We start from the raw sequence: 13,746 nt of genomic DNA, 5'->3' as shown, positions 1-13,746 counted from the left end.
TAAGGTATTTTCCTTGCCTTTACCTGATTTTTATGGCTCATATTGGCAAACTCATTCTACTGAGTGGCATGTTTCCTATGGTCCTTGCCAAATATTTGCCTGTGAAGAAGTAAGCAGAACAAACCCCAAATTTTGAAGGCATACAATAACATCTACAGGGGTTGGATTTAGTTTTATAAACGGGCGTAATTCTTACTGTACCTTGACTATTTCAGCAAAATATAATGACAACTTCAAACAAACATTTCCATTCTCCTGAAGCCCAACACAGAAATTCCACAATCTAGATACACATGCCACGGAACAACAACTCATCATTTCCCAGCATCTTAACGGGCTAAGTGCAGTCTGTCTATACACATTCCTGGTATTTCAGTAACCATTGGTTCCAGGGTTCTTGCTGGCAGGAGCTTAAACCAACTTACATGACATTTAAATATTTCTTTCATGAGTGGCTCCCAAAACAAAAACCATGATTGTTTGTTGTTTTTTTTTTTTTAGACCCAATTACTTTGTCTTCAGATTGTCCCAGTCTAGGGCTTGATTTTGCTAGGTGTCTGGTTTGGTGCTTCTTGAACTTCTGCTCTGCACTCCGGTACCTCTTTGAGTGCTCGGTGGTTCCTCGTGCACTGTGCTGAGTGGCAGCATTGATTAGTTATGAATGTACAAAACATCTGACCAGCAGGTATTGGAAAATTGTATCCAGGTAGATCCCTGGACTTTTTAATAAACTAAGAAGATTTTTTAGAATGATTCAGCATCAGAATGTCTTCTACTTAAGACACTGAAATTGTTCTTGTTCATAGATTTCATGATCTTAATTCACTTATGAGACAGCTATTAAAAAAATAATAGAGGTGGTTTAGCTACACTGGAGAATGCTGGGTTTAACAGGGAGCACTGGCGTAGGGAAGTTTCCCAGATCAGTTGAAACCTGCCTCAAAGACTCTGGTGCTGGCCTGTGGATGGCACCACAACTGGCAGGTGACCAAAGCAATACAAAGGAAAGAGGTTCCACACTGCAAGGCTGCCTGCCTGTATTTTTTCCAGTTTTTCTGCTTATTTCCATCCCAGGGTGTCCAAAACTTGTAGGTCACTGAAGTAGTTTTGTTTGGTAGGCTTTTCAATGCATTTTTTCCTCTTTTTTGTGTGTGTCCATAGTCCTCATCACCTCAATGAGCTGAAATGTGCAGCAGGCTGTGTCATACCCATTCCTGGACAGGTCTTTTGTAGTACACAACATTTTGCTGCACCTCCTTGTTTTTAAACTGGAAGATTGTGTATACCAGGACAAGGATACACAGAGACAGGATGCAGGGGATGACCACTGCGATGGCATTGACAGTGCTGGGCATGTCATTTATTGTCACCATGATGTCCACATCGTCGTGAGGGAGGCGCCGGTCCTTGCTCCGCTCAACATCCTTCTGGTTACAACCCATCCAGTCCTTGAGGATCGACCTGGGGTAGCCTGGCTCCACACTCAGCCTCTGGTTATCGAACTTCCAGTACTCCTTCCCTTTATAAAAGTAGGTGTAAACTAGGAGACAAAACAGAGAGTATTTCTCACTATTTCCAGCTAATGAGCTGTGCTTGTGGGAGGACATTAAGGGAGCCTGGACAACCTGAAGATAACCACTACCTAAGTCAATATAACACATTTATCCACAGTATTCCCACACCATTGGAAAGTGAATGCAGTTTTGGAGCTGGGATTTAAAGGAGAAGCCATAACCCTGGCTAGCATGTCCAACATTGCCCATGGAACACCATTCCCCTTGGCCAAGCAAGCTGGGAATTAAAAAAGAAAACCCTACTAACTTTAAAGGAAGGGTTCTGCAGTGAGTTATTTTTTACTAAAGCATCTGTAAATATGTGCTCATCATTACCAAGTGGTGCACATCATCTGCAGGGAGCCAGCATGTGCCTGGGTGTGACAGTGTTTGGAAGCACACCAGGTTTCTGTTCATTAAGCCTGAGGGAGCAAATGCTGAGTCCTTTTGCCACAGCACCCCGAAGATTTGGCCTGTGTTAAGGAGCAGTGTTGTCCTGCTGCTAATAAAAGAGTGATGCTTTATGCTACATGTTGTTTGAAGCACCTCCCTCTCCCCAGATGACCTATTTTCTAATGACTCTCAAGTTACTAGAAAAAAAGAAAGAGCACAGGAGAAGGGAGCTGTGGTAAAAGTGTTGGTCTCCTGCACTGTTCCCCAGCTTGGCTGGCTCTCACTGCCATCCTCCAGCCTGGCCCAGTCCTCCTCTCACAACACAGCTCCAGATTTGAACACAGCCTGAACGGCACAAGCTCCTTCTGTTGACTCTTTCCCTAACTGGAAGAGGAGGAAATCTTCAAATCAGAGAAAGGAAGGAGTCTCTGGACCTCCAAGCCCCTACTTGGAGCATAACTTCAAGGCTAACTGCTAACAGACAGGTTGGAGCCTTTAGCAGAGAGCCAGAGCTCACTACAGATAAACTAGGAGGAAATGTAAGTTCCAATATCCCCAGAACCAGGGCCCAGGAAAAGCTGGGTAGGGTCTATTCTGACAGAAAAAGTTCGATTCCCACAGAGCTGGATTTTCACAATGTGGTTTAGCAGCTGAGGTGGTGTGTGGGCTGGGAAGGATCTCAGACTGTGGCTGCTCAGAAAGCCCAGTTGACCCAAGGGCTTCTGAGACTTATTCCTGGATCAGAAAATACTCAAAACACTCCACATCCAATCGCCCAGCTCCCAGCACAGACCAGCTCTTCCTGACCTAACAGGTGTCATGACTGCAGACACGTACAGCCTTCCTTGCTGATGAAAGCCCCCTGTGGAGACTGAGGGACTCCTCTCCACACGGTGATGGGCTTTGGATATCCTGGGTCCGTGGCTCTCTTGTCCTCGTTGTACCTCCAGTACCTGTCCCCTTTGAAGAAGTAGGTTTTGCCCACGGGCTCCCAGCGCAGTGCCGTGTCGATGCCCTCCCGGGGCAGGCAGCTGCCCAGCTCCACCAGGCTGTGAGGGTAGCCTGGCTCTGCCGTCACCTCCTTAAAAACCCAGTATTTATCTCCTAGAGGTGAGTGGGGACACAAACAACAAACAAACCTGTTAGGAGTTGGATCAAGTGAACCACAGCGTGTTGAGTGCTTCCAGTCTTAACTGTCATCTGTGAAAAAGCTGCTCCTCCACTTCATTTTGAAATCAGAACCTTATTTATCTGGTGCTCTTGTTTTGGGAGAGCTGTTGAACAGCCCTTTCCCATTTACCTTCTCATGCCAGTCCTGATTTCAAAGACTTGTCTCATCCCCTGTCTGCCATCTTTTGCTCAAGCTGAAATGTTGATCAGCCCACACTTTTCAGAAATTTCTGTTGCCTTTCTCCAAGCCTCTCAAGTCTTAGTGCAGTTTAGAAAGCTGAGGTACTGAAGCTGCAGACACAAATCCAGAAGCCTAGGTACTGTGGTTTTGTACCTGACATGCTTTCCAGCCACCCTTCCCTGCTCACAATTTGCTCTCAAGTTACAGGATCCTGATCAGGCACTGCCACCATACAAGGAACTTAAATGGGCCCCAGCACAAGGTTGGTCATTTTGTCTCTTTAGGAGACAATTGTCCATAAATGAGGTTTGGGAGTGCCCTGCACCTGGAGAGCCCTCAGTGCCCTGGCAAAAGGTGCTCAAGGAAATAAGCAGGGGACTGACACTCCGTGGGAAAAAAAGGAGCCGTTTCTTTTTACCACATGAAAGCCAACTTCTCCTAACTGATATTAACTCTATACAGAGATTGTCCTAGCAAGGCCAGCCCATTTTAAAGATCAGTGGCTTCTTGAAGTGCCCCCTTGGAAAAGGGCAAGGGTACAACATACCTGTTTTCACCATTTTCATGCCAGAAAAGCAGTCAGGGGTGAGGTAGGAGTGGTTGGCTCCTACTGAACTGTACTGTACCTTTGAAGAAAACGAATTTGCCATCAGAGCGCTCATAGGCTGCGTCGATCTTTGCGGGGAGGCCCTTCCAGAACTGCTCAATCTGCATGGGATACCCCTCCTGCACCCGGTTGTTGCGCAGACGCCAGAACCAGCGATCCTGAGGAAACCAGAAGCCTCTTGAGACTGAGTACTTTTGTCTTGCAGTCAGACCTGGCTGAGTCCAGCATCCAGCACTGCTAATCCTTGCCTAGGCCCCACAACCATGACAGATACAAGTCCTGCTTCAGGTGACAGCTCCAACCCAGTCCAGCACTGTCTCCAGTGTGGGAAGTGCTGCGGGGGAAAGATGGAAGCCCAAAGGGGGAGATACTGATTGATGGTGCTGTGAAAAAGGGTGGAAAGAAAGAGAGGGAAAAGGAGCAGGAGGGAAGCAAGTCCATAGCTGTAAGCATTGTGACCTCTCCATATCTTGTCACTGAGGTGTCATGTTTGTCCTGGTTCAATTGAAGCTCAGCTCTCGGAGCCCAGGAGAGCCAGACAGCCTGAACATCACCTGGTGACTGTGTGAAACACAGTTTAAAGGCACAAAGGAGTTATGAAACATCACTTCAGATATTTGGTCATCAGTTAAAGCTGCAGTGGATGCTCAGGGATGAGTGTGAGCAGGACAGAACATTTGAGACTTTTCCCAGACACCACTGCAACCTTCAACTAGTTCCATTTCATGAATCTTCTGCAACTGATGTGATTTGTCCATTTAATAACCTTCAATATGTCCCTTTCGACACTTCACACCCATTGAGAAGAGTGAAAGCTACTGATATTTTTGGGAATGGGATCATGGATATCCATATCAAGGTACTCTAATGAGTTATTGAGCAAAGGGCTGTAGCTGACAAGAAAAGTTGACTCAAACTCCCCTAGGCTGAGTGCTCCCAAAGCCCCAGTTCCATGCATGTCACCTCTGAGATAAGGAGGCTTGCTCCCAGAGAAGCCGTGACTGTCCCATCCCTGAAAGTGTTTCGAACCAGCTTGGATGGGGCTTGCTCTAGTGGAAGGTGTCCCTGTCCATGGCAGGGGGTGGACCAAGGTGGTCTTTAAGCTCCCTCCCAACCCAACCCACTCCAGGACTCCATGGTCACCCATGGTACTGGTACTACTTCCTGGCTTTACAGGTGGCTCCTCTCACGCATGGTGGCATCTGAATTCTCTGCCAATGCACCCAGTTCACATTTTGGAGCACAGGATGCCTGGGCATTTTGTAAATCCCATCAGGCACTGTTTCCAAATATTACAGAGCCAATCTGCTCACACTTCCTTTTAATATTACTCAGACATCCCCTCAGAGAAACAGAGCTATTTTCACAGACATTTCAAATCTTACTATCAAATACTTCTATTAACCTTCTCCAGAAATAAAATGAAGGGAAGACTCATGGGTAAGAGGGAATTCTTAGTACCTTGAAAACAAACATTTCTCCTCTAAACAGAGCCACAGTATTAAAGTTGCCATCACAGATGTTCGGTTTGGAGCCAGGGAGAGCTGGCCTGTCACCCAGAGGAGGACTGGGAGGTCGTGGCTGTCTCTCGTGTTTTCTTTCTGAAGTGGAGTGAATTCTGCGAACAGGAAGAGTCGGTAAAGGCCTGGTTGGCTCCAGAGGCTCTATAGGAGGACCTAGAAGTAAAAAGGAATATGTTTGCAAAGTGGACAAGCTTGGTTTTTTTTGTAAGCTTTAAAAAATTCCAGGCTGGATGGATAGCGCTGCCAGGGATTTATGTATTCCTGATGGAGAGCTCATTCCATAGAAATGGGGAGCAGAACAAGACACATCCACATGTGAAAACTATCCCAAAACAGACAGATGATAAGAACTGAAGAAGAGCCAGAATGTTTTTGTAGATCTTCCCAGGGAGGGTGGAGCTAAAAGGAAGGAGGAGAGGAGCCACACCAGTCAGGTTACCAACTGAAAGGAAAGGCGGTAAGACTTGAATATAAATGTTTAGTAGACCATAAAAAAGGCAACAAAAAATGTGGAAACCAAAGCAAAATCAGAAAAAACAAAAAAGTTAGGGTATGAGAACCAATGCTACATTGTAAGGGGAACTACAGGGAGTACTTGATTACACATCAGTGACCAATTTGTGCTTTCCCTGGCAAACAGCTGTGACTTTAAAGGACCTTATCCCACTCAAGTGATGCCCTCCAAGTACAGCTCTCCCTTTCCATGCTTCCCCAACTCAGGGATCTAACAAGGCAATGGGGATGTACAGAGAAATAAAAATACAAGTGAATTGGACTGAAGCAGAGATCTCAAACTGCCTCTTGCCATACAATGTTTTCATTAACTGTTGGTGGCATATATGGGCCAAATCTCACTCAGAGAGTCACATTTCTCATTGTTTCTCAGAGTTAATACAGCAATAAACAGAAGGGATTTTGGCAGGCTTGAGATGTGAAGACGGTTTATTTGCAGGGATTATGGTTTCAATTTCATTCTAAGCCTGTAGGATAAACCCCCATCTGTGGGCAGAATAGGAGCTGCTGTCATGGGTGCTCTTCCAGTGTCACAGACTGGGGCCAAGGTGCTGCACTGGAGGTGAGCTGGAGGTGAGCCCTGGCGCTGGACAAGGCTCATCCTCACTGAAGATGAGAAGAGTCATCCTGAGCTGGGCACCTGCCCATAGCCAGGGCAGGGATTTCTGAGGAAGGATTGGGTATGCATGGAGGCCACACATCTGTGGGGCTAGAAGAGGGTTTTTGCAGACAAACATTTTGAACTGTGCAATCTGAAATAATGGTTTGGTGCCTGAGTCCCCATGGCAGCTTTACTCTTAAATGTTCCATTTTCAAAGAGTTCTAAATGAATGAGTACTTAGCATGTTCTGGAAAGGTGACCAGATTAGGAATATCCTCACAGCTAATGACAAAGAAGTCGGCAGAGAAAGCCACCTCAATTATGGTTAATAAGGGTGTAAGAGTAAGAATCTTGTGTGCAAGTGTTGTGGATACAGTGTGGGGGTCTCAGCCCTCAGGATCTTTTTTATTTCACACCATCCCTGCAGCTGGATCTTCATGTATGCTGCTGCTGTTCCTGCTGGCAGCCACTGACCCACAGGACCTTTCTGTGGTGTGAAGCAAAGGCACCTCCCCAAAGGCAGCAGATCAGCTGGATGTCTGGCACAGGCTGGAAAGCTCCTGGAGGCAGGGCTCGGTACAGTGGGACATGCACAGGAAGGGCTGGGAATGCAGAAAAAGACAGACCCTGCACAAGAACAGCGGGGTTCTGGTTTGTTCACATGCAAGGGAGCAGCAGTGCTCAGCTCCTGCCTGCAACAACTGCAGGAGCAGGCAGTTCACAACCAGTTTTGGATGCCAAAAATGGCACTTAGTGTTAGTGACAGAACCCAAGTAAATGAAGTGTGAAAACCAAGAATTCACATGTTTAGTGAAGATGGAAATGCTTGCATTAGAAAAGAGAAGTCGACTGGGACCTAAGCAAGGGGACAATAACCAGTGATTTACTGAGCACTGCAGACATTTATCATTAAACAGCAGCATGACCTCTTCCCTCCTGTGATGCCTTCCCCATGGCTTTGGGTGGATGTGGCTGGTAAATAACATGGAAAACCTCTAATGTCTGTCTTACCTGATGGGATTCCCCAGCCAACAGCCTGGCACAAGGGTCAGCTATAGCCCATTGTCACAGAAACACAAGGGGGGGTGTAGTTTGCTGTTCCACTCCTTTGCAAGAGGTAAATGCTGCCATGCACTGACCAAACCAGACATGACCATTAGCAGTAAGATGAGGACATGACGGTAATTCCTTTTCCCTCTCTTTTAAAAAAACACATAATAAAGGGTGAGACAGGAGTAGCACCTAAATAAAAAACAGATGAATGTGCCAGACAAAGACCCATTGGACACAGAGAATCTGACACACAGAGAATATCACCATAAGATGCAGAATAGGGACTGTAGTGTTATGCTTATAAAACGGAAATTTAACCCCTCCATGACTGGAGTTACTACTTCCCTGTCTCTGCACAAGTGAGGACCACTCATGTACCCAGTCACAGCCTGCCCTGCCCATACAGGCAGTCCTGTACAGCTCCCCTGTTCACTTCCAGTGCCCATGGCCTGTCACAGTCATCTGTGGAGAAGAGGAAAGTTCAAACAGCACCTGCAACCCAGGGCACCAATGTAAAGGTTTTAATTAGCTCTAAAACACCACTGAGGCAGCCCACACAGAACTGGCATGGCAGAGGCAGCTGTACACACTGTGGTCAAGGTGGTGCCAAGCAGCAAGGATTCAGATGAACCAGGGATTTGCTTTAGGGAAGACATTTGCTAGACCAGTGGAGAGAGATCTCAAGTCAGGCCCAACAAGGGAAGCTGGCCACAGCCAAACCAGAGCTGGCCGTGGCCAAACTGGCCATGGCCAAACTAGCCCTTGCAAGATTTCCCACACATGCTGCAGGTGGTCTGCAACTTGCTTGGATGTAGACTTTGTAATTTCACTTCTAATATTCCTCTTACTGTCTTTTCCTGCTAGCCATGGATGTTCCCTTGCTACCTTTCACTTGTTTTTTTTTTTTATTTTATAACCCAGGCCTTCTAATTGATTCTGATTGAAGGTTTGTCTCCTCCCATATTTACACAGACTGCCTTTTCATTTTTAGTTGCTGTCTCTACTTAGTCCCTGAGTGTGGCTTAAGGTGGAAGGTGATCCCACAGCTGTGCAAATTTGAAGAATGGAGGAGCACACCGGAAACATGGAAATCCTCAGGTCCAAGTGCTACTCAAGCAGAATTTGGTGTATCGTTATGGGGGCAGCAAGCAGAAGCAAGCCTGCCCATTGGTGGAGAAAGACGCTCCCTCATAAGACCTAAGGCGCTGCAGAGCCCAACCAGGCACAAAAGCAGAATGAGCAGACCCTGTCCATTAGGGAAGCTCACCAGTCATTCCTATTTCCATACTCCCATCACAGCACCCTGCTTCCAAAACAGCTCAAGGCAGGATGGAACAGCTTTAAAAGCAGCAGAGATGACTGTGTGAACAGTCACCTAAGACATGCCGGCACTGTGGTATTTAATACAGAGACTGACCAAATCACTAGTGAGACCAGGAAACATCACACACAAACCACATCCTCTGCCATAACACTTCAGAAAATCAGACAGAGGAAAAGTATCTAATTCGAAAAACCTTAGTGAGAAAGGTTATTGCATGAGTCTGCAAATGGGCCTGAACCCAGTCACCTAGTTATCATGTGTGATTCCAACACCAGAGCCAAGTCCGCCCATGGGACTGATCCCGCAGCCACTTCTACAGGGAAAGCAGGTAAGAAATCTCCTGGAGCTGGAAGAAAGCAACTTTCCTATGTTCTGGAGGAAAGCAACTTGCTGGGACTTTACAGATACTGTGTGGAGAAGATGTTTCTTTCTCTCTATCAGAAGAAAGGCAAAGAATGTCAGAAAGCTTTTGGGTCACAGCAGATCACCTTTAGAGTGTGACTTCCAGCACTGGCACTTAGCCTCCTCCCTTCATGCTTCCTCTGTCGGAGACCATCTGAATATCAAGGTGACCTGTGAAGATAACACAAAGAGAGGAGGCATTTAGGAGCCACTGTGTCGATAGTTGAGGACAAAATATAATTGTACTGTCCTCCTGGCTATTGACAGAGTGTTCCCTCAACTGCATAGCACCTGCCTGGAGGCTCAGCACCTTCCTGTCCCAGCCAGCGGCTCCCCGAGCCTGCCAGCAGAGAGGAGGATTTGGGTCAGCTCAGGAGAGAGAACCATCCACTTGCAAACAAAGGCCTGTCCTTATCTTCTTAATATCCACTTGAGAAGAAAACTATCCTCCAGAGTACAGTTATAGTTTGAATAACTCACAGGAAAGTTTTGGTTTGAAAAAGCTGAGCTGCCAGTATGTTTCTGCAGCACTGAAACAGCTGTCCAGGTACACAGGTGAGGCTCCTCATCCTTCCTTCAATCAAAGCCTATGATCCAAAGGAGCCAGGGAGAGCAAAAGAAACCCACCTGGCTGCTCTGCAGGCTCCAGGGCAGTGCAGAGAGACTCCTGTTCACACTACATGACACAGCTGCCAACAAGCAATCTCAGGGGCCAAAGATTGTCCACAAAACTCCAAGTGCAGGAAGGACTCCTTTCCTTCACTCACTTGACAAACTCACCCACAGAGCACTTTGCACTTCTGGGCTCAGCCTTCAGGGCTAAAGGGCTAAAGTGAGTTAAGATGTCCCAGCTAGCCTGGATCCTTGCCACAATGCAGAACAAGTCCCAGCACCCATGGAAAAATGGGTTGATAGTCAAGGCACCTCTGATCATCACTGGGTGTCAGGAAGAGTTTTTCAAGCCCTTCTCACACAGACATTCTCCTCTGAATGACAACTGCCCCCCAGGTGATAGAGCATTGACCTGGGAGACAAGTGTCCACAGCAGACATCATTCCCAGATAGGAATACCCTCTTAGGCTCTGGGATGAGGTGATTCACCTTGCACTTGGGTTCTCTGCTTTGGGTGCCAGAAAACTGGGTCAAAAATTCCTAGGCTTAGGCAGGCAAATGATGAGAGGTTTGGGCTCTGCAAGATGCTCCAGTTTCCTTGTGGAAAGACTTTCAGAAGCCTGACATCTGCTCCATGGCAAAACAAAACATTTTTCTACACTCAGAAGAATCTGTAGGGTGAGAAAAGTATTTCCTGCCCAGCCATGAACACACACCAGTGTTTTTCCATCAGCTGAGAAAGCTCCCAAAAGAGATGGGCTCCCTCTCATCCTCCCCTTTGGCAGAGTCCTCCAGGTGTCAGCCCAAGGACAGAATTGGGAACCAGGAAGGTACTCCCTGTGTTCCAGAGGAGTGGGAATGAAGACTTAGCATACGGTGAGGCTCTGTGGATGCACCTGAGGTGGAGTTTGGTGTTTCCTGCTGAAAGAGCTTGTGGACAGGAGGAAAGGTGCAAATGAAGTGATGCAACATAGAGAGGGTGTCTGGTATCTCTGCAGCATGCCACAGATGTGGCACCAGGGAATATCCTTCCAGATTCCTGATTGCCAAGCATTTTCTTTCCCCTCTTCTCCTACGAGCACAGTACTGTGGGGCATAGATCCACAAGTCCCAAATCTTGCAGCTTCTACAGATGAGGTCTTGGATGTTACTCTATATTCCTCCCCATGTCCAAGAGGACATTTTCAGAGAACATTCTCAGGTTCCACATGTCAGCAAAGCTTGCTCTGATGGTCCCACTCACTGTGCAGTGTCACCACATGGTAATTCTCCACCAGGTCTTTCTGCTGTTTCTTCACAAGCCATCTCACACATAGGTGCAATTTACAAGTGACTTGGGAAGGTCTGTAGGTTACAAGAATCCCTATGGCTGCCACTGAGAAAATGGGAGGGAGGTTATGGAACCAGTGCATGCTGCACTGAAAAGGTGAGGCTGGCAGAAGGTCCTGGTTTCTCATGGACACTGTGCACTGTTGATCCCCTGTTCCTGGTTGTCAGAGCTGCTGTTGTCCAGATCCTCAGCCAGGGGCTGGAGTGGTTTTCATGCCCACTCTGGACCTCAGTCCTCAGGGATGCAGCATCTGCACTGACTGGGATCTCTTCTCTTGAACTGCATGGAAGACATGTGAGGCTAAGACCTACTCAGTGAGATTTGGGATGACCTAGATCTTTGAGGTTGTTCCAGGGTTAATGATCTGGTCTACCTCTGAGTGATTAGGAGATCTCCCCTTTGTGATCTTAGGCTTTGAAAGGCCCTTGAAGGAAAGGGTTAACTAGCCATGTGGGCATGAGTTTTCCCTGTACATGATGTGAAGCCCTTGGCTTCACAGACACAGCGTCACAAGAGCACTTCCCATGAGAGGCTGCTTCATTACCCACTGCAAGCCAGCACAGATAGCAGGACGTGAAGAATCATGGAATCACAGATTCATTCAGGTTGGAAAAGCCCTCTGAGATTATCAAGTTCAACCCTTAACCCAACAATGCCAAGGCCACCACTAAACCATGTCACCAAGTGCCACATCCACACATTTTTTGAATATCACCAGGGATGAATATCACCCACTGTCCTGGGAAGCTGTTCCAATGCCTGACCACGCTCTTAGTGAAGAAATTTTCCGTAATATCCAGCCTAAAACTCCCCTGACACAACTTGAGGCTGTTTCCTTTCATGCTGTCACTTGTTACCTGGGAAAACCCTGAGCTCCCCTTGTCTGCACCCTCCTGCTAGAACAAGGCGACCAGTGCTGCAGAGTGACCAGTTCAGGCGCTAGGACACAGCCACAGCTGAGTATCTCTCCTTTCTCCACAGCTGCCTGCAGCCCTGGCTTCAACAATTCCAAAGTTAAGAGACAACTCAACAGGGTATACAGGGGACCAAATTGGTATCACTTCCAGTTTAATTCCTTCCATAAGGAAGTAAACAGGCACATAAATACAGAGGAAGATATCCTTCTGAGAAACACACATAAAGTAGAACCCTGATATTTCCTTGTTTTGTCAAGGAATTTGCTACAAGAAGCAGCTCTCAGAAGATAGGAATACTGCTGACTTGTGTTACAGCTCTGTCACAAAGAGAGCTGCTGGCCTGGCCCTCAGTGACACAAAATGGAAGTAACATTTTAAACACTGGCCTTATACTAATCAGCATGAAGCACAAACAAGAGTTCACATCACCTACTGTCTCTCTGTGTGAGTTTTGAAATAAATTCAGCAGAAAATAAATTTAAAAATGCAGACATCATTATATGACAGATCTGGATATGTTTCTTTACTAATGGATAAACACAGATACAATATAAACCACATTCGAAATGCACCATTCTCAAAAGGAAACAAGATGGACTTCAGCTTTAGTAAATCCTCTGTTCTTTGTTCTAGCAACTTCAGTGGAATGAAAAATTGGAAGTTTTGATTGTAACTATTTTTTTAAAAGGACACTACAAGCAAGACGGTGGCTCTATGACTTGGCAGAGTAGGTTACTAAATAATACATATTGAGCACATGCTGCTGCATTGTAGAGAAGGTCAAAGCAGCAAGAAAGCAGGAGATTTTGGTTTTTGGAAAGGTTCTCTGGTAGATGGGCTTTTGGCATTCCCAATGCACAATAGAGTGGCACTGAGGAAATAAAATACATTAGTTGAATGTTCTTGCTAAAGCTACAAGAAGGATATTTCAGCAGGCCCTTCTCAGTTTTAAGATGAGATGAAGGGTTCTGTTCTTTCACCATTAGTTCAATGGAGAAACATCACCTGCATTTTCCATAATTTCATTGTGAATCATAAGCGTAAAACCTATTTTTAAATTCAACTTTTTTTTTTTGACTGTAACTCTGTACCAAGGGCTGAAATCTCTTCCTGGGGAAGAAAAGCCTCTGCTGAAGAAGCTTCTCCTTCTACTCACAGGATGAGTTATCTCTACAACCCCTAACACCATTCCCAGCCCACTCCAGCTCAAAGGCCTCAGAATCCCATTCTAGGGAGTGCTGGTCCCAGCTTAGCCCCTGCTGATCTTGGTTTGAATCCCAAAAGGGAAGCAGGAAGGCTGTCAGTTCCTTATCTGCTCCCTTTCCAAAAACGTGTCTGAAAATAGAGAAACCAGTCATTTTTTCTTGATTGTACTTCCACTGTCTGCAATAAATTATGTTTTTTTCTTCCCGATTAATCAAAGTTCACAGGAGCTAAAACAACACTTCAAAACAGACACAGTATAATGGCATTTTGGCAGCTTTCAAAAATTAACACTTAGATCTATTACTTAATGAAAGTTTAACACTGACTACCCCAGCATTTGATTTCAAAACCTTCCAGAGTC

The 13,746-nt window shown here is 46.3% G+C and overlaps 1 protein-coding gene across 1 annotated transcript in view; it reads right to left on the bottom strand.

Annotated features, from left to right (window-relative positions):
* Window positions 1–483: 483 nt before the first annotated feature.
* MMP24 (matrix metallopeptidase 24) overlaps window positions 484–13,746 on the bottom strand; it is a 47,606-nt gene continuing 34,343 nt past the window's right edge. The window contains exons 6-9 of the mRNA XM_079321291.1: window positions 5,366–5,580; window positions 3,924–4,062; window positions 2,784–3,050; window positions 484–1,540 (exon numbers count right to left, since the gene is read on the bottom strand). Coding sequence (XP_079177417.1) covers window positions 1,203–1,540; window positions 2,784–3,050; window positions 3,924–4,062; window positions 5,366–5,580 — 959 coding nt within the window. The 3' untranslated portion in view covers window positions 484–1,202. The remainder of the gene's footprint in view (window positions 1,541–2,783; window positions 3,051–3,923; window positions 4,063–5,365; window positions 5,581–13,746) is intronic.

The sequence above is a fragment of the Erithacus rubecula genome (assembly GCF_903797595.1).
Source record: "Erithacus rubecula genome assembly, chromosome: 18".
Lineage (NCBI taxonomy): Eukaryota > Metazoa > Chordata > Aves > Passeriformes > Muscicapidae > Erithacus > Erithacus rubecula.
This window is presented reverse-complemented; position numbering and strand designations above follow the sequence as displayed.